Here is a 19,758-nt window from a genome sequence, read left to right on the forward strand (position 1 = left end):
TTGATTTAGGAAATTCAGATATCTTACTTCTGGAGGTAATTCATAAATAATATCTGAATCTGTCAGATTTACATAAATCACACTGCTGTTTGATACTAATACATTTTTTATTTTTTTACTATTAGCTTTCCGTTGCACCGACACAGATAGGTCTTACGGCGACGATGGGACAGGAAAGGCCTAGGAATGGGAAGGAAGCGGCCGTGGCCTTAATTAAGGTACAGCCCCAGCATTTTCCTGGCGTGAAAATGAGAAACCACGGAAAAGCATCTTTAGGGCTGCCGACAGTGGGGTTCGAACCCACTGTCTCCGAATACTGGATATGGCCGCAATTTAGCGACTGCAGCTATCGAGCTCGGTGATGCTCATAAATAAGACTTGCATTTTTAAATACACCGAATTCAGATAAGCCGTAGGTCTGATTACATAAAAATATAGGGTCTACCTAATGTTACCCATGTTTATGACATAATAAAAAAAATTAACTCACCATCTGGACGAGAGACACTTATTTCAGTATGTGATTTTCAGGAAAGTGCTTGATACACACAACTGTGTTGTGATTAACTATTGAATTCTCCCCGGGAATAGCCTTCTTCCATAACTTAACTCGTTCTTCATCAGAAGGAAACACAAATACCGGAGTGTACTCTCCGTTTACAATTGGCTTTGCAGCCAGGCACACAGCAACTCTTAGGCATGGTTATTTCCCTCACTGATCATCTTAATCCAATTATATACAATTCGTGGTTAATAATAAAACAAAGTTTGAGGTGTTTTTGTGAAAAAAAAAATTGCCTAGTAAGTAAATACTTTTAGAATATACAATTTGTTGCAAATATCATGAACTAACATCACACAATGTTTCAGGCTTCCAAGTCTGTACATGCAAGCACAGAAATGGTGTCCCGACGTAAACAATCAACACAGCCCCACTCCAGTACTGGAAAGGAGGAGAGTGAGTGAAGGGGTAGTGTTGAAGGCCACTTCAGTACTGAAAAGAAGGGGAAGGGAGTGAACGGGTAGTGCTGAAGGCACAGTGTGTGTATTGCTGTACATCCTCCACAGTGCCCATTTCAATCACAACAGCCTTGTAGCAATGCGTTAAGCGAGGAGGTGGGGAGATACAATGCTTTGTTTACATCGGGACACCATTTCTGTGCTCGGCTGTACCTGTGTCTTGAACACTACATACAGATTCAACAATTTTTAGGTCCTTAGCCTTGTCACACGGCAACTTCCTTTTAAGACCTTTTGGTCTGTGATAGTGCTCTAATTGTCCCCAACACTTCTCATGGATTCCCTCATTGCATCCTGGGCACCAGTGTGATGATCTTCCCCTCTTTTTTGTTGGACCACATACTGCACACTTTTGCTCTTGACGTGCAGGCAATTTTCCATAGTAATGGCTACTGCCTCCAGATGGTCCAGGTGATTGCTTCAGAGGAATATTATGCCTAGCTGGGGTTGTTCTTTGCCAGTATCTCCACTACTTCAACAATGTAGTCGTGATGATTCATTTGGAGGCAGGTATCAGTGTTGTCACAGTAGGCAATGTATGAATTTAGCATTATCATGTCAAGCAAATTTTGAAGGATTTTTCTCCAGTGTCTGCTTGTAGCATGTTTTGCAGCAACATGATGCACTTTCTGGTTCTTCAGGTCTACTCCACCCATGTGTTTATTGTAGTGTTTGGCAATATGCAATGGTTTGGGTACCTCCTTACCATTTTTTGCCTTCACCAACACAGTTTCAGCATGACATGCTAGTTGCTTTACGTCTCACCGACACAGATAGGTCCTATGGCGCCGAAGGGACAGGAAAGGCCTAGGAATGGGAAGGAAGCGGCCATGGTCTTAATTAAGGTACAGCCTCAGCATTTGCCTGGTGTGAAAATGGGAAACCACGGAAAACCATCTTCAGGGCTGCCGACAGTGGGATTCGAACCCACTATCTCCCAGATGCGAGCTCACAGCAGCATGACATGCGGTAGAAAGGCTACATACAGGCTTTCTGGATTTCTTCTCTTTGAATCTACAAGCTAGCACTTTCCTTTTCTATAATAGAAGACATCATAAGCTCTTTAGGAAGGCCCCTAGAATTTGCTCGGACTGTCCCCGTGAGCATGACCCCTTTCTGATGGAGAACACCTGCCAACTGATACTTTGTATAGAAATTGTCAGTAAACAAATAGTACCCCTGTGATGTTTGGAACATCACAGCATGTGATAAATTATTGAACTGTCTAATTAATTGATAAGATGTATATATTTAATCACTGATAGGTCATTTTTAAATTAATATGTATATATATAGGGTTTTAATCGTCCATTTCACATCATCATTTCATTTCTTTGTATCGCGGCTATAACGTATTCTGAACGAACCACATATTGGGTAAAGTATTTCAACATCATTCATACTAATAGCTTGCAGTAAATTTTCCAATAGCCGTTGTGAGGTGACCAGAGTCAGCAGGCTAATTTCAGCCCATTTCCAGGAAAAGTACGTCATCAAGGTTACAAGAGACCTTACCCTCTCCACCTCATGAAGAGATAGTTGATACATTATGAATGCCGACTTTTCGAAGTTCGCTACCTGACGCTTTGATTTCACGGGAAAGTTCAGCCTATGTGAATGGACGTAATGAAACAACGTGATGGATTCACAGCAATACATAGGAGAAGGGATGAGACCTCGAATCTTATTGGACCATGTGATATGGCTGATGGAGGGAGACTTTTGAACCGATATACTTTGAAGACAAGAGCTGGAGAGGACATTCTTATTCTCACTCTTAGACACTGAGACACTCTTACTACGATTCTACGTCTGCACATCAGAGAAGATTTTAACTTGGTTCACTTCACATCTGAGTAGTACCGTAGGATACTACTCAAAAGTTACTCTCATTGGGACTTGTTATCTCAATGTCGAGAGGTATAGTCAATGGGAGACTGGTTTTGACTAGTACAGGGAAGGAGAGCTTTTGCTATGAATTTAGTTATGCTACTGTTAAGTAATAACGGAAGAATACAAGTGTATTCTCTCCATGAACATAACCCATGGTGGTTTTGCATTTAAAATTAGGACTCATTACGACTTTATGTAAGGAGTACAATAGGAATGTTAAAGGCAGGAAAAGCAGAAGTAGGACTGGAATCCAACAACAGATGACGCAGCCGGTATGAGAAATCCACCCATCATTAGCTTCAAGATAACAGAGTCTACATATGGTAAGCTAAAGGCATAAGTTACTGCAAGTCTTCGCGCAACAGTTCATTTTCTTAAGAGTTAATTTCATTCAATTTTTCTTTTGTTTCCGTAAGTTCAGATTTCGTTAATACGCCATTACGTCACGTTTTTCATCCTAATAAATAGCTGTTTTAATTTGTATTTTATGAAATGATTATTAATGATCCTTAAATTCCAAGTTAGTGTACTTAAATGGTTAGTGTCCCGTCACCCTATCCCTGGGAGTTTTTTGAGTCTCATGATGTATTATTATTATTAATTATCAACTGTCGTTTTCAAGCCATAAGCTTGAAGGCTGGCGCCCATGGGATATTGTTTATTGAGAAACAATGAATTATTTATATTACTATTAAAGTGACCCGCCACGTTATAATACTGTCGCACATCTGTGGGCTGAGTGGGTACGTCACACCCCTAATATATAAGTTGCATTTACCAACAATTTCAGTAACTACTTTCTGTGCCATGCCATCTGGATCACCTGAGGCAAAAAAAAGTACTTGCCATTGTACAGCTCAATATGCAACACACATCCAGTTTTGCTTTCACACAGCTCACACTTTTTGATGCCAAATCAAGCACTTTTCATGTTTGGCATGTACTGTATGAAAGCAACTATTTTTCATTCCAGTCAAGGATTCACCTAGTGAGACTTCCTGTGCAGGAATATACAATTTCTTCCACAAAGAATTTAGGAAGTCTAGCAATGGTCTAACCTTGTGCCAAGAATCATACCCAGGTTCATCCCTTGGAACTGCTGTGGCATTAAAATTCAAATGTATCAATCTGTTAATTAATTGGAAGTCATTCCTAGACATTGCATTTGAAAAGAATGGCATATACTGGGAAAATCTGGTGTCCCAGTGTTTCTTTTCATCCTTTTTGGGATTTAAACCCATATTCAAAATAATGCCTAACCATGTTTTTAGTTTTTCCTTATCGACAAATTTGAACTTTTTCAGTCTGCTGTGAGGATGTGCCTCCAGATAATCCGAATGCTGTTCTAATGATTCAGCAGCAAAATGATTTGTTTCACTAGCTATCATCCCCCACAATTCTTCAGAAAAAAAAAAAAAAGATCAAAATAAGACATGGCATTTGAATTTCTGGGGATGTTAGCCTGGTAGCCAGTTTTCTTGGCATAAAATAGATACCATTTTTTTACAGGCTCTGGTCTGCTAACTTTCCGCCATGAGACATCTGAATGACTGATTGTATCACTGATGGGATCAACTGGATTAGAATTAATAATACGACTGAGGCGTACCTGCAGTGATATATCATCATCATCATCATCATCATCATCATCATCAGGGTGTTCAAATGTTTGGACATCCCTAGAATCATGTATGCTGTTATAATCTTCTTCAGAATCATTGCTATTAATTTCGCCATCTTGCACATCACTAAAATCAGTCTCATCTTCCAATAAACTACTTATTCTCTCAAGATCTCCTGCAATGTTTTCAATTTGGTCAGCCATAACTGTTTACAATGACCACATGGCCCATGCATCTTCAACGAGCAAATACAACAGAAATACATATCCTATTAGAGTACCAACTTAACTAAACGCAATCACGAAACTTCCTTGTCACCATCTGCTTCCAAGAATTGTGAAAAGATGTTGCTATATTTCTGAAAACACGCACGTAGTCTGATTTTTTCTGCCCTGGCTCTACAAAGCAAACGGAAGAGTCAAAAAAACTGACTCTTGGCACTTGTAGGGTTAAAATAAGAGCACAACAATAACACCACTTAATTTTTATTTAGTTGCAAATAATATTTTGTTTGTCTTTTAAGAGTTTCTATACTGGATATAATTCAATTTCATTTCTTTTTGTAAATAAGCAGTTATAGTTCTCCATCGTGCAGAGATTAAATGTTTTAGCAGATTCGCTGGACACTCGTGGAATTTGATGACAATGTGGTTTTCCCAACATTCACTCTGAATCAATTCCAATAAGTAAATGCATCCATAAAGATGCACTACGAAATTTGAGAAAGGGGCCTGTCAGAAGTGGCAAGGAATAGATGTTGCATAATTCTAGGTATTCCCATAGACCATCAGCATTGTGTAACTGGAACATGGGCTCTCCCTCAAAGTGGACAGCAGCAGTTAAACTAAACAAGAATTATGCCTATCTTTATGGAGAACTGGTGTTAGCAGCAAGTCAACCCTCTGTCACAGATGTGGCAGACAAAAACACCTTTTCATATAATAGACAACTGCCCTTATAAAAGGTTAGTAATAAATTAATGACACTAAAGTTAACCATAGGCTAGAAGACCTGCGAGACAGGAAAGGTTTTAACTACTAAAAAAGAGGCGTTTGCTGTCGACAGTGATGGATTCCGCCAGTTCAGATACATCAAGGCATTTAACATACAACATACAAAATGCACCCAGCAGCACCGTTCCCCTCCTGCCCCACCTACTCCACGCAGTACATTGTATTTTACATCAAGAACAATTATGTGCACAAATCGTTCGCAACTTTAAATCTGTTATGGATACTGTGTAAAAATGTGTAAATCTCTGCTGAAAGCAAGGTTTGAACCATCGGCAGTTCAAAGAATTTTTAAAAGATCTCGAGTCAGAATGTAGTGACATTTCCTTTCATTGTATTGTGAGCTGGTTAAGTTGCGCGAAAATGCTAGTAACCTTCTTTGCAATAATTGAAGAAATTACTCTGTTCATGGAGATGAAAGATTCTCCACAACCAACTTTGCGGAACAAACAATGGGTAGCTTACCTCGCTTTCTTGGCAGACTTAACGTCTTATTTCAATTATTTAAATATTTTATTGCAAGAGAGAAACACATTGATTAGCACCATGTGTTATAGAATTAAAGCTTTCCAAATGCAAAGTTTGTTATTGAAAAGTCCGCTTGAAGCCGGAAATTGACAATTTTACTTAATTAAAATCATTACATTTGTCTATTTATGAAAATATTAGAGACTATCAGACGTCGTTACAGACTTTGCACCATGAATTCAATGCCCAATTCAATGAACTGAATGATATGGCACCTCAACTTGAAATATTTATGACCCCAGTTTCACCATCACATTCACAAACAGGGCTGATAAAACTACAGTGCAATGCAATCCTAAAGGACAGTTACTACTACTACTACTACTACTACTACTACGTGATTTAATTTCCTTTTACGAAGGTGTTCATCCGCAAGAATTTCCCAGACTTCATGGTTTTGCCTTAAAATTTACATCAATGTTCGGTACAACTTATGCATGCGAACAAATGTTTTCAATTCTGAATTTAAATAAATGTAGAACTAGGACTTCTCTCTCTGATGTAGTAGTAGAGGCTGTGCTTAGAATTTCTACTGCCAAATCGATTGTACCTAATATTGGTAAATTAGTTGCCACATAATGATGTCAATCGACGTAAACGCTAAAAGTGCATTAAGGCAAACGCAATGTATGTACAGAATAAACTGTTTATGTGTTCACAGAATTGTCATAAATAATATTGTTTTCGTAAGCTGCGTGCTGACTTGACGACCTGTGGTTCTGCCTCTGCCACTTTCCCTCCTCCCCCACCACCTCATCGGGGCTTCAGCACAGCACCGGGGCTGCTGCCGGTGCCGGCCGGGGCTATGGGAGAACCTCAGTTGGAATCGTTTGGTCTAGATGAACGAGAACTGTTACCCATTTGTAGAGGTCCTGGTAGATTCAATCAAAAATCCTCAATTACTGCATTTATGGCAAATTAGACATTATGATGATGATGATGCTTGTAGTTTAAAGAGGCCTAACATCTAGGTCATCGGTCCCTAATGGTGACAATTTAAAAATCCAGAATCCTCTACTGACCAGATTAGAAAACGTGAGGACGAAGAATGGAGATGAAGTTAAAACAATCAGTGGATCCGACCCGCAATGCCCCACATTCCAAGAAACTAGCATTAAATAATAGTATTACTGACCAAGGGACTGCGTCTAAAGCACAAAACTGAATTGAAGCTTATAGCCTGAACGGGTCCAAAATCCAGGTCATTGGCTCCTCATAAGAGCACTTATCGTTAGGAAGATAGAACCATGCTATTTGTCATGTGGTACTAATCAAAAGTAGCGTAAACTCACGGTATTCCACACATTATGGTACTACTCACAGGTAGTGAAATGCGCACATGTAACACAGACCTATGGTGTTTCGCACACTGCGGCACTATTTACAGGCAACGCAAACCTATGGCGTTCCCCACCTAAGTGGACTAACCACAGGGACCCGCACTATCTCGGGTTGTTCCTCAAATAGTGGATACTAAGCAGAGGCAAGGCAGAACCATCTCTCATCCCATGGTGTTTCGCATATAGTGGTACGAATCACAGGTACTGTAGGAGCCGGCAACAAATCACAAACCTACTTGGTACCTAACATAGTGGTACTATGCACAAGTAAAAGCGACCCATGGTGTTCCCGCGTGGTGGTACTAATCATAAGTAGTCTCACGATTCTGATTTGATCATCCCTTGGTCACCCCTTTTAGTTGCCTCTTACAACAGGCAGGGGACACTGTGGGTGTATTCTTTGTCTGCATCTCCCACTCAGAGGGGCTAATTAAATATTGTGACACAAAATGCTGTTTTAGCTACTGATACGAAATTTATATAATAACTACATTGTTGTTAAACTTTATAACTGATTGGTACACTGCATACTATTGCATCTCCTGCATGGAGCAGCTTCTCTTTATTTGTACAGTATACACTGAAAAACTAAGCCGTTTCTCTCTAACAAAGCAGATCCAATATATGGCACTCTGAAAGTAAGAAATTCTAAAAGCAGATAATGTTATTGGTTTTCCATTCCAACAACTGCTTTTATGGTTTCCGAGAATGCCAAGGTGCCAAAACTTTGTACTGCAGGAGTTCCTTTACGTGCCAGTAAATCTACTAACACAAGGCTGGCTTATTCGAGGAGGACATTATGCATCTTACAACAAGTTAACTGAAAATCTTTTCTTTTGTTTTTTTTATCCAAGCCTTGTCTCGTCCTTGAATCCGTCGTGGCGGGTTTTTATGACCGGATGCCCTTCCCGATGTCAACCTCGGAGGAGTTAATGAGGTGAAATGTTATACGATGGTAGGAAGGGATAGGGTGAAACGCGGTGCTGGAACATAGCCTACTCCTGTCAAATAGCACCAAGGGGTCTGCTCAAGGCTTAACGTCCCCATCCAACAGATGAATCACCCCTCAACAGTGTCATAAAAATAACTGAAAATCTAATTCTTGAAAACAGCCGGCCTTGAAACTCATGAGAAATGCTCATCCCTAGCTTTCAGTTTATTTGGAATATTATACAATGATCTGGGATGTTTCAAAGAAAAAATTTGTAAGGTAGATACATGTATACTTATTCCTGGAATAAAACTATTAAACATAAAAATGATAAAAGGGATTTCCATTTTATTCTGAACTGATGAAAAAAACTTTTACATTCATCGAACAATTACAGAATCTTGGACAGTAATACATTTTAAAAAATACATCAGGTTCACAAAATGTGAGAGAGTATAAGGAAACAACCCATGCATAATATTATAATTAATACTGTAAAAAAGTACTTTAAAAAAAGTTCATTTATATGGTACCAACTTTACATAAAATCTACAGAAATAATTGCCATATAAGTTATGATACGACATTAACAACAATATTCTTAGAATACATAACCGATATTGTATTTCTTACAAATGGTACGGGCCATTTCCTTATAGAATTTGTAGGCAGGTGATGAGAAAAATAAAACAAGATAATGTTAAAAGAGTTAAAATGTTTTATATAATATTTCTGCAATAGTATTATCATTACTCTCATTATCGAGATAATATAATAGATATATTTACATGCAAAATAAAATAAAAACTATTTTCAAAAACAGTCTTTCACCAGTGACACCATTTACATAATCAGAATTATACATAAACATTACTTCTTTAACTCCCTTCTTTATGATCTATTACCATTTCTATCACCAAATATTTGATATAATCTAGGCACTGGAGACTTAAGTTTAACCACAAAAGAACAAAAATAAAAAGCCAGTTCTCATTTTTGTAATGGTCTTCATTTAAAAGGTGGGCTTTTGTCACTAGGCCAAGAACAAACATACAATGACTAGTAAACACCTCTCTTTAAAAGAATTATGCAAAAAAAATTGAATATACTACTCTATTCTGGAGCAGGGGGGAACCAATAACACAACAAACTTCAAAAATGTCAGGTAGGCACGTGCAGTGAAACAAGAAAAACTATTTGTGTTGACCTGTTTGAGATTAGAAGATAGAATGTGATGTATGAAGTGCACTGATATAAATAATCAGTACAGGAAAACCTTATGATGCATTTGTTGGAGTTTTCAATATTTAAAAAAATAAAGACCAGCATGTAAAATTCCCACACTTCTATAACTACTATACAGTGAAGCAGATTTGATAAGCAATGTTAATTCCATTTTTACAGATTCAACAATCGTTCCACTTTTATGACAAATTATAATAATAAAAATAATACATTGTTAATGCAGGATGTCAGCAATTGAGAAACATTTACTAACCACAATGGCTTTCAAACAAATATATTCTCAAATTAAGTAGTTAAATTTTAAAGTCTGGCATGACTGAAATAATTTAAGATCAAAATTTACAAATTTCATTAAAATAATATGCTATCAATTTTTAAAATAATTATAAGCAATAGCTGTCTTAGAGATTTCCTTCTCAATCCTCTTAGTGCTAGATTCGCTGCGAACATCCAAAAAACTTGCCAGCTTTGCTCTGAGCAACTTCTTGGTTATAAAATTGTGGTGGGTGTTTTGGAAAGATGGCGCGAGGTCTCTGGAGAAACCTGGTGCAGGTCTTTTGAGTTGACGCCGTATAGGCGAACTGTGTGCCCGAGGATGGGGCTGTATCCAAGATGAATTCTAATGCTGAATACAGCAAAAACACCCAGCCCCCAAGCCATAAGAATTAACGAAAGTTAAAATCCCCAACCCTGCTAGGAATCCAACCCGGGACCACTTGGACCAAAGGCCTGTACGCCAAACATTTAGCCAGAGTCTTATGTGTTTGTAACTTCCAGTAGGTACTCATTTTTATTGTTCCTTACACTGCACTGCATGTTCATAACTGAAGATTTTGCAGTAACTATTTCGAGTGACTTCAAAACAGCAGAAACTACACTCACAAAGGATCTCCATAATCTGAACAAATATTTCAGTACACGGCGACTCAAACCTAACTTGAACAAAACTGAAGTAAGTTGCTTCCACCTAGACAACCAAAAAGCCAACTATGTACCTCAAGTTTAATTCAAAGGCCAAAAACTTAAGTATAACCCATATTCAAAGTCTGGGCGTCACAACGGATCGGGCACTTTCATACAAGCAACACCTCTCTAACATTGCAGCCAAAATAAAAACAAGGAACAACACATTACACAAGCTCAGTGGAACAGGATGGGGAGCAAACGTGACAGTACTACGGACATCAGATTTTGGCTTGATCTATCCAGTTGCAGAATACTGCTGCCCTGTGTGACTTAACAGTGCATATACTTTAAAAGTTGATACACAACTGAATGATACCATGAGGACAATATCAGGCACCATCAAATCGACACCCCTAAAATGATTACTCGTTTTATCCAACATTCAACCCCCTCACATACGAAGAGAACGGGCTCTTGTAAGAGAATGGCAGAAATGTCGCAGTAATCCTCAACTGCCCTTACATCAGGACTCAACCCTCAGAAATCAAAGAGATTAAAGTCCAGAAACCCATCATGGAAGTTAGGCGAGAAGCTCCTGGAAACAAATTTTGATGCTGATGAGATCTGGCATGAAGAATGGACCTCTTCAAATCCTGACCAACCGGGTTTAATTCACCATCCTTGTAAAGCTCCTCCTGGTTTCAACTTACCGAGAAGGGAATGGACATCTCTAAACAGGATAAGGACAAACCATGGAAAGTGTAAATTCTGGCTTCACAAGTGGGGAAAATCTGAAGAACCATTCTGCAACTGTGATAATGTGCCTCAAACCATCCAGCACGTTGTTATGGACTGCCCAAAAAAAAAGATTCAATGGATCTGTTCAAGAATTACAGTGCCTCTACAGAAGCAGTGGACTGGCTGAAAAGTCTGGACATTGAATGCTGACCTGTAAATTACATACTTATTTAAGAAATATGTATTTATATTGTATCCTTGTTTTGCGATACGAAATAAATAAATAAATAAATAAATAAATATTATATTGTCGAAAAAACATACAGATGGTTCGGTGGTTATGTTCATCGCTTTCTGGCAGTGGTAACTAAAAATACAGGGATTACAACTTTTTCCCTGAAAGTCTGAATTCTTAAATAAAAAAAGAACACTTTTGAGGCACATCTGTGCATTATTGCCTGGCACAAAGAGGGTTAAATAATGGATAACAAGATAAAACTACTGTTACTCCTCTCATTTCAACTAAGTCACTGCCACCATAGTTCAAATAGCATACAAAAACTGGAAATGATTCTAAACTTCTACAAGAAAAACAACAAAGAGACAGAATTAAATAGGAAAATTTGAAACACAAACCCCTTTTTATAACCCTATATTCAAAACCATTTGAAGACATTGATATAACCGAGAGAGACACGCTGAAACAAGCACAAGTTCCGATTGCGAACACGTTCCCTATAATTACGAAAAAGTTCTATGAATGGCACAAATACTTCTGTTACATATTTTTCTCATTTTCTGTCTTTATGTAATGGAGCCTCTGGTAAATACACCTATATACTACATAATATATATAACTCCCCTGATCCAAACATACACAAGTTAATACAGACAACAATTACAACAACGATAACAACGATGGATATTTATGTATATATGAAGAGGGAAATAGATGAAGCAAATAATGGTTAGGATGGAAGAATAAATATTTCACAATATGTACACAGAGTGAAAAGGTATAACAGTTTGACAACTGCAGCAGAACATTCCTCTGGGTAGAAAAATATAAATCCATTCATTTCAATCACAGTAATACTTATGAAGAAGCTAATTTCTGCCCTTTATTAGTCATATTAATGATTGTAATTAGATACAATTTTTAAATAATTATCTTTTTTATTGAAGTTTCTCTACACACAAATCCATACTGTAACAATTCATTTGTAGGACACAGTGTTGAAGTAAGTTTAATGAGTAGTCAAACATGACACAAATAAAGTATTAAATAACGTAATAAACAACATATACCGTATTTACTTGCATTTATCACGCACCCTAATTTTTGGTATGGAAGTTAGCTTATATCTCTTTGTTGGCTGGTAGTATGCGTTACATTTTTTCACATGATATTCCCGACGCTCAGTACCACTGATTACCGTGTTTCTCTACGAATACAATTGCTCGATAAGTAAAACTACAGTAAAAAAAATTTAAAAAATCAGACTACCTCTGCCAGGTTTGAACCTGCAGGATCTGGAGACCGGCGCTCTACTATTGATTCAAACAGGCAGCCAGTATTAAGACAAACCAATCTTATACATACCCCCAAGGTTTAAAAGGTCTGTTCCGATAATCATTCCTTGCAGCATTCGAAGTTGACATTTGATTTTAATTAGATCAATTAAGAGCGTGAGAGTTCCATAATGTGACAAGAGTATGAAGAAGAAAAAAAAAAAAAAAAAAGGATTATTCATTCAGTTTTTCAGATTAAACATTCAATATTATTTTGTTGCAAAACTAAGGCACTGTGAACATAGTGGTATTGCACCTTCCCATTTCTCCTAGCAAGAGGAACATTACTTATTACAATTGGCAAACTAAAATCCTTTCTACCTTATATAAGTATATTTGTTTGTATACAATCATTATGAAATGTAACAAGAGACAGAGTCAGCCTATAACACAGTGAGTTATCATTCAAGAGCAGTAGTATAAGTGTGGCAATCAGTAAAAAAGTTATTAGCAGACACCAAATATTACATTATAAAAAATCTTTCAATATTATATTTATATATTATCAATGTTGTTATAATAACCACATTTAAATGTACAAACAAATATTTATTCTAGGTATTATTGTTTATACTACAAAGGTTCTATGAAGATCTACTAAGAATTAGTTAACTAACATCACTTCCAAAGCTACGGACGATGTGGCATTGAAACAATCCAGTGATGACTGAAGAAGTGCAATGGAAAAGAGCAACCGAGGATCCGGAAAGGATGACCGTAAACATGCACGCACACACACATGTACACACACGCCCACACACCAAAAAATCTTTACCATCGTGTGTTTATTTTTGGCAAACATTAAAAATTGACGAGGTGTGTTATTACCGAGTCCTCAGCTAATGTGAAAGGTGTTTGGAACTAACAGCAATATCAGATCAACTGAACATTGCACAAATTATCAAGGACATATGCTTATCCTGTTTGATCTACAGATTACAAAATCCAGAAACAATCTCTGAAAAATCTCTTTTTTCAGCATTAACATAAGATAATCACTTTGATTTTACAATTAAAAGGTTTAACACTCAGTTTAACAAGTAGAAATAAAGAAAAGTAAAAATTTTCAGTGCATTCTTATTCAACCTCCGAGATAGTCCACTTTACCAAACAAAAGATTGTTGCCATGGCAATGGAAGGCTAGCATTTCATGGTAGTCAGGAAAAAGATCAATTATTCATTCTTCCTGTCCTTTATTAAAAATCAGAGACATATTAGTGATGCTGATTGTCTTAAGGGGAAGTACAACTAGGCAACCAAACTCCTGATTTATGCTATAAATTACAACACCTACTTTTCAACTGGCCAATAATATGGATGACAACATGTCTTCTGTATCTTCACGATCAAGATACGGAAGGCACAATACTCATAAATGTAAAAAAATAATATTGCAGGTCCATGGAAGATTCAAGAAGATAGGATATCTAGAGAGAAATCCAAGCAAAAGTACCAAACAAGTTGCTAGAGGGAATTTAGTTAAAATGGAAAGCTTCAGGTACCAAGGATCTCTTCTACAGAGTGATGACATTAGCAATGTAGTGTGAGCAAGGATACATAACTCGTGTATGGAGGAAGGAGGTCAAGGGTGTACTTGGTGACAAAAGAGTGCCACTTTGCCTCAAATGAAAGATATATATAGGATAGTGGAACGGGCAATTTTATTGTTTGGAGTTGAATGTTGACCAGCCAACAAAATCGCTGTATCCCAGCTACATACTGTGGAAATGGGAGCACTCTGCTGTACAATAGACATCTCTCATCAACCACGTTGAGAACAACAATTCAGCAACAAAAGGTATGTATGGTATGATCATGTCCAGCATACTATGTCTAGTACAGCTTTAAACTATTCTCCATTTCAATGTTAAAGGCCTTGCAACGAGAGGACAACAAAACAGTGCTGGCAGTATACAATAAAAACAGGCTTAAGGATTGTCATTCTGAAGCCCAACGATGCAGAAGACCCATTATGAGGATCCTGAACCAATGGAATAAAGCTAAGAAGTAGTGTCAATATTCTCCAATATATATTTTAATGAAATAAAATAATATCAGAGTACTTCATTATTTTGAAATAAGATATATTAAAATTTCATCCATGCACTGGTTACTTTCAATACATTTATGCTATTACCCAAAAACAGATAATCTGAAAAACCTTCATAAGGTTCACACAACTCCTGGCAGCAACACAGCCCAAGTTTCAACTGAAGGGGAAATTATTCCAGATCAGATACAATCTGCACAAATATAAAAAGAAGTCCAAAGTGTATCGCAGTCATGAGACCAGTAGGGTCAATGGTTGCCAGTTATGTAGACCATGGTGAAGGTCGACACTATTAAAGACAAAATGTAGTTTAAACTAACTGAATGACTCAGCCAATATCCTAGAATATTCTTAAGGGAATTAGTATTTAAACATAAAGTATACTGATAGAGGAGCTTTGCTGTTAAACATTTCACTCCTGTAAATTATACTAAGAGCTAGCACAAAAATTTATATTCCTAGCAGGAGAGAAAGTACACTTAACAGAAGTATACTGCCCAAATGATTGAAAAACACAGAGTTGGCCATGTTGTTAGGGTGAGTTTGAATCCACGATTGGCAACCCTGAAATGGTTTTCCGTGGTTTCCCATTTTAACACCAGGCAAATGGTGGGGATGTACCTTAATTAAGGTCACAGCCGCTACCTTTCCAATCCTAGCCCTTTCTCATCCTTGCGTCGCCAAAAACCTTCGATGTATTAATGAGAAGTTAAACCACTAGCAAAAGAAGATCATAAGAATACCATCCTCTACGTGAAGAAACATCAGCAACATATTTTAATTATATCTAAAAATTAACAATTCAGGAATAAAAGCCAGCAAAAGGTAAAAACAGTGAACAACAAGCAAAACCGTTGCCAAAAGCATGCTTCCCACCTCACCTAATACTTTTTTCATTTTTCCATCTGCTTTTCTTTAGTCTAAAACTTAAAAATGCACCATGATTTAGAAAGACAATTTTACATTTGAGGTCCAAGATTCTTTCATACACTGCAACGACATTCAGAGTAAAAAGAACTTTAAAGAACACTATACTAACAGGTAATAGTAAGTACCGACTGAAAAACTGAGGACATAATTATATATTGCCATTACTTCCAAAGACACTTTTACCACATATCATAGTAACAAACTTGAGTCACACTACCAGCTTAGAATATTCCTGAAAACCTGAACAAGCAATATTATGAAGCACTAGTAAAAATATTTAACTTCAGAAGAATATCAGCCAAAAAGTCATAGTAGAAAGGCAGATATGGAAGGAGTGCAATTAGGTGACCTACTGCATATTTCACAAGAGTAAGAATTATAACAAGATGATACAATTACCAGACTTTGAATTTGAACTGTTGACAACGATAACACGATTTATTCTTGCGATTTCTATTCTCTGTATACATTCTTTTTATTTTATAAAAAGGCATTTGGTTGTTTCTCTTTTTTTAAATTATTACCAACACTACCTCTGCACCCTAAATTTGCATCTGTGTCCATGGACAATATAACAGACAGGAGTTAACTCTTCCATTCAACATTCCATCAGTACCATGCAGTAATATATTCTTGATATCAAAGTAAAAATTGACCATTTGAAATCCAATAATGAACATGCATTTTTCAGTATGGTAAGTACAGAATGGTACACATTTTTTTAAACTTCAGTTTTACTTAAAAATGGTAAATAATTCTTCTAAAAACATAAAACCAAACCACAGAGGGCAGGTTGACTAACAACAACCATGACTCATAGTAAAAAGAAAAACAAAAACATGAATTATAAAAACAAAACAACACTGAATATTAACCATCCCCACTTCCTATGGTGGGCATTAGTGTAAACGAATCAAAGCACAGCATGTGCTGAGGGGATAAGAACATTTCTAAACTCAGGTAGGGATGAGAAATCTGGCTAGAATAACTCATTTAACGGACAATAGAACTTAATCACAAGGTAGTATGGCAAGTTGGAAAGAAATGATAAAAACTTCTCATTTCTTTAGTTTCTTTGTCTTTCTTGTTTATCTAACAATGGTACTTTCTTCCTCACAAAGAAAGAAGAACTGTGATAATTACACATCAACAACCATCTTCTTGTGGATATCCGTGTTACCAACCACCTAGAAAAAAAAAAGCAGGCATTCTTTTATTTTTATGAAATTTACTAAACTGACTTACATATCAAAAGAAACATGCAATGGGATGATCATGTTATCAAACTGCTAACAATTGAGACTTTTTTTTTTTTTTTTTTTTTACAGGAATAGCCATTGGTCAAAAGAGTAACTTTTGAGGTTATTTGAGATTGTGCTACTGCTTTTTGCTGAGTATATCTGGCAACTATTGTTTATAAAAGAGCCACAGCCGTTGATATTCATTACTAAAGCTTTGTCAGTTCCACAAAGAACAAAACAAAAAATTCCTAAAGAAAGCAAAACTACCAAACTACCTATGAAAGGTATGTCATGCATATGCTAGTCTGTGGGAGCACATCTAACACCTAGGTTATCAGCTCCTAATGGTACGAAACGAGACTAAATGTAATGACAATTTAAAAGTTCAAAATCACCCATTGACCACAAGAAAAAAAACGTGATGAAGAATGAATGGATGGATATAAATTTAAAACAATAAGAGGATCCGACCCAGAAACTATCATAAACAATAGTATTACAGACCAAGTGACTACTTCTAAAACACAATCCTGAATCAAGGATGCTTGTTTAAAGGGGTCCAAAATTGAGGTCAACAGCCCCTCATAATGGTACTTATTGCTAGTAAAGTAGACCATGGTATTTGTCATGTTGCGGTACTAATCAAAAGTAGCATAGACTCACGGTGTTCCACACATTATGGTACTACTCACAAGCATTGTTCGTCGCATAGGTAACGCAGATCTATGTTGTTTCTCACATAATGACGCAACTTGTAGGCACACAAACCCATGGTGTTCCTCACGTAGGCGACCTAATCACGAGCGCTGGTATTCCTGTGGTGTTCCTCAAATAATGGGTTAATCACAGGCAATGCAGACCCACGGTGTCGCTGATAAAGTGGTACTAATCACAGGCAACGCCCAGACCTATGGTCTTTCTCACAACGGTACTACTCACGGGTAGTGAAAAACCCATACAGACTCACCTTCTGATCCTACTAATCACAAACCTATTGTGTACATAACATAGTGGTACCATTCACAAGTAAAGGCGACCCACGGTGTTCCCCGCGTGATGGTACTAATCACAAGTAGTTTCATGGTTCTAATACAATCATCCCTTCATTGCCCCTTAAAACAGGCAGGGGATACTGTGGGTGTATTGTTCGTCTGCATCCCCCACCCATAGGGGTTGTAGAGAGAGAAAGGAAGTAGAGATCCGTCACATCGAAAAACGAAGTAACCAACGACAAAAGGCGAGAGAAACGAATGGCATGAAAATGAAAGACTCCCTATTAGGCCTCCTCTAATACGGTCGGGGTCAGAAAAGAACAAGAGTTGACCACGGGAGGGTGGACGGGATAAATGAAAGTGAGGAGCCTGGCACAAGTAAGTGGAAGCAATGCCAAGACTCAGCTAAGGGTCTCACGGTCGCCAACCCACGCTCCCAAGTAGAGAGCCCTGGGGCCCCTTTTAAGTCACCTCTTACGACAGGCAGGGGATACCGTGGGTGTATTCCTTCATCTGCGTTTCCCACCCACAGGGGGGTAGTCATTTTTCTTCCTCTTTCCCTAGGATAACCAATTCAAAACATTTATTCAAATAGGGGAATGGAAATTCCTTAACCCCTTTGCTATTAGGTATTTATTCTGGATCCATTCTCAACCATGTAGTACATGGTTATATAAATCTCAACCAGTTACCACACCAAGCTACAAGTAAATGAACAAGTGCTAGTCGTATCGTTGTCCTTATTCCCTTCGTGCAATACCTTGGGAGTGCTGGGGCTCCAAAGCTGCCAAATTCTCAATTCGACATATACAGATTTACTATAATGTAATTACTACTACTAAAATGTAAATATTAAAATTTAATTTCAATAAGTAAATCAACCAACCATCAGTGATCTGCATTTAGGGCTATTACCCAGGTGTCAGATTCACTATCAATTGTTAAACTAGCTTTTTCTTAAACATTTTCAAAAAGAACTTTGAAATTTCCCAAACATTTCCTTTGATAATTCATTCCAATACCTTCCTCATTCTATAAATGAATATTTGCCCCAATTTGTCCGATTGAATTTCAACTTTATCTTCATATTATGATCTTTCCTACTTTTAAAACCACCCCTCAAGCTTATTTGTCTACTAATAACATATCAGATGTAAGGCTTTTCAGGCGTTTGTTCTATTAACCAGCGTTGTCTTAGGTCTGACACTAGACTCATCAGAGTGGGATGTATCAGACCCTACCCAATGACGCTGGGGTGTACGCAGGTGAACTTATCAGAAGCCCTATTGGTGGAAAAATATCTAATTCCCGCCTTGGGAACTTAGAATTTCCATACCAATAGCGTTCCTTGCAAACTCTCCACTAACAACTCAAAACATACCACATAGTCTAGCATTTCATCTCCTTACTCCCAATTCTTCCAAACCCATAGCTTGCAACATTTTTGTAGCACTCCTCCTTAGTGGGAAATCAGCCGCCAGAACAAATCATACTGCTTTCCTTTAAATTTTTTTTCCAGGTCTTGTATCAAGTAGTCCTGGTGAGGGTTCCATACACTCGAACCATACTTTAACTGCGGTTTTACCAGAGACTTTTCCGCCCTCTTCTTTATATCCTTACTACAACTACTAAACACACTCGTAACCATGTGAAGAGATCTATAACCTTTCTTAACCTCATTAATATGAATACCCCCAATGAAGATCATTCCTTATATTAACACCTAGGTACTTATAGCGT

General features: G+C 37.4%; 1 protein-coding gene across 1 annotated transcript in view; it reads right to left on the reverse strand.

The window, feature by feature from the left end:
• Positions 1-8,666: 8,666 nt before the first annotated feature.
• Positions 8,667-19,758, reverse strand: part of LOC136883377 (calcineurin subunit B type 2) — a 35,464-nt gene continuing 24,372 nt past the window's right edge. The window contains exon 6 of the mRNA XM_067155650.2: positions 8,667-16,972. Coding sequence (XP_067011751.1) covers positions 16,925-16,972 — 48 coding nt within the window. The 3' untranslated portion in view covers positions 8,667-16,924. The remainder of the gene's footprint in view (positions 16,973-19,758) is intronic.

The sequence above is a fragment of the Anabrus simplex genome, chromosome 11, assembly GCF_040414725.1.
Source record: "Anabrus simplex isolate iqAnaSimp1 chromosome 11, ASM4041472v1, whole genome shotgun sequence".
In the NCBI taxonomy this organism is placed as follows: Eukaryota; Metazoa; Arthropoda; class Insecta; order Orthoptera; family Tettigoniidae; genus Anabrus; species Anabrus simplex.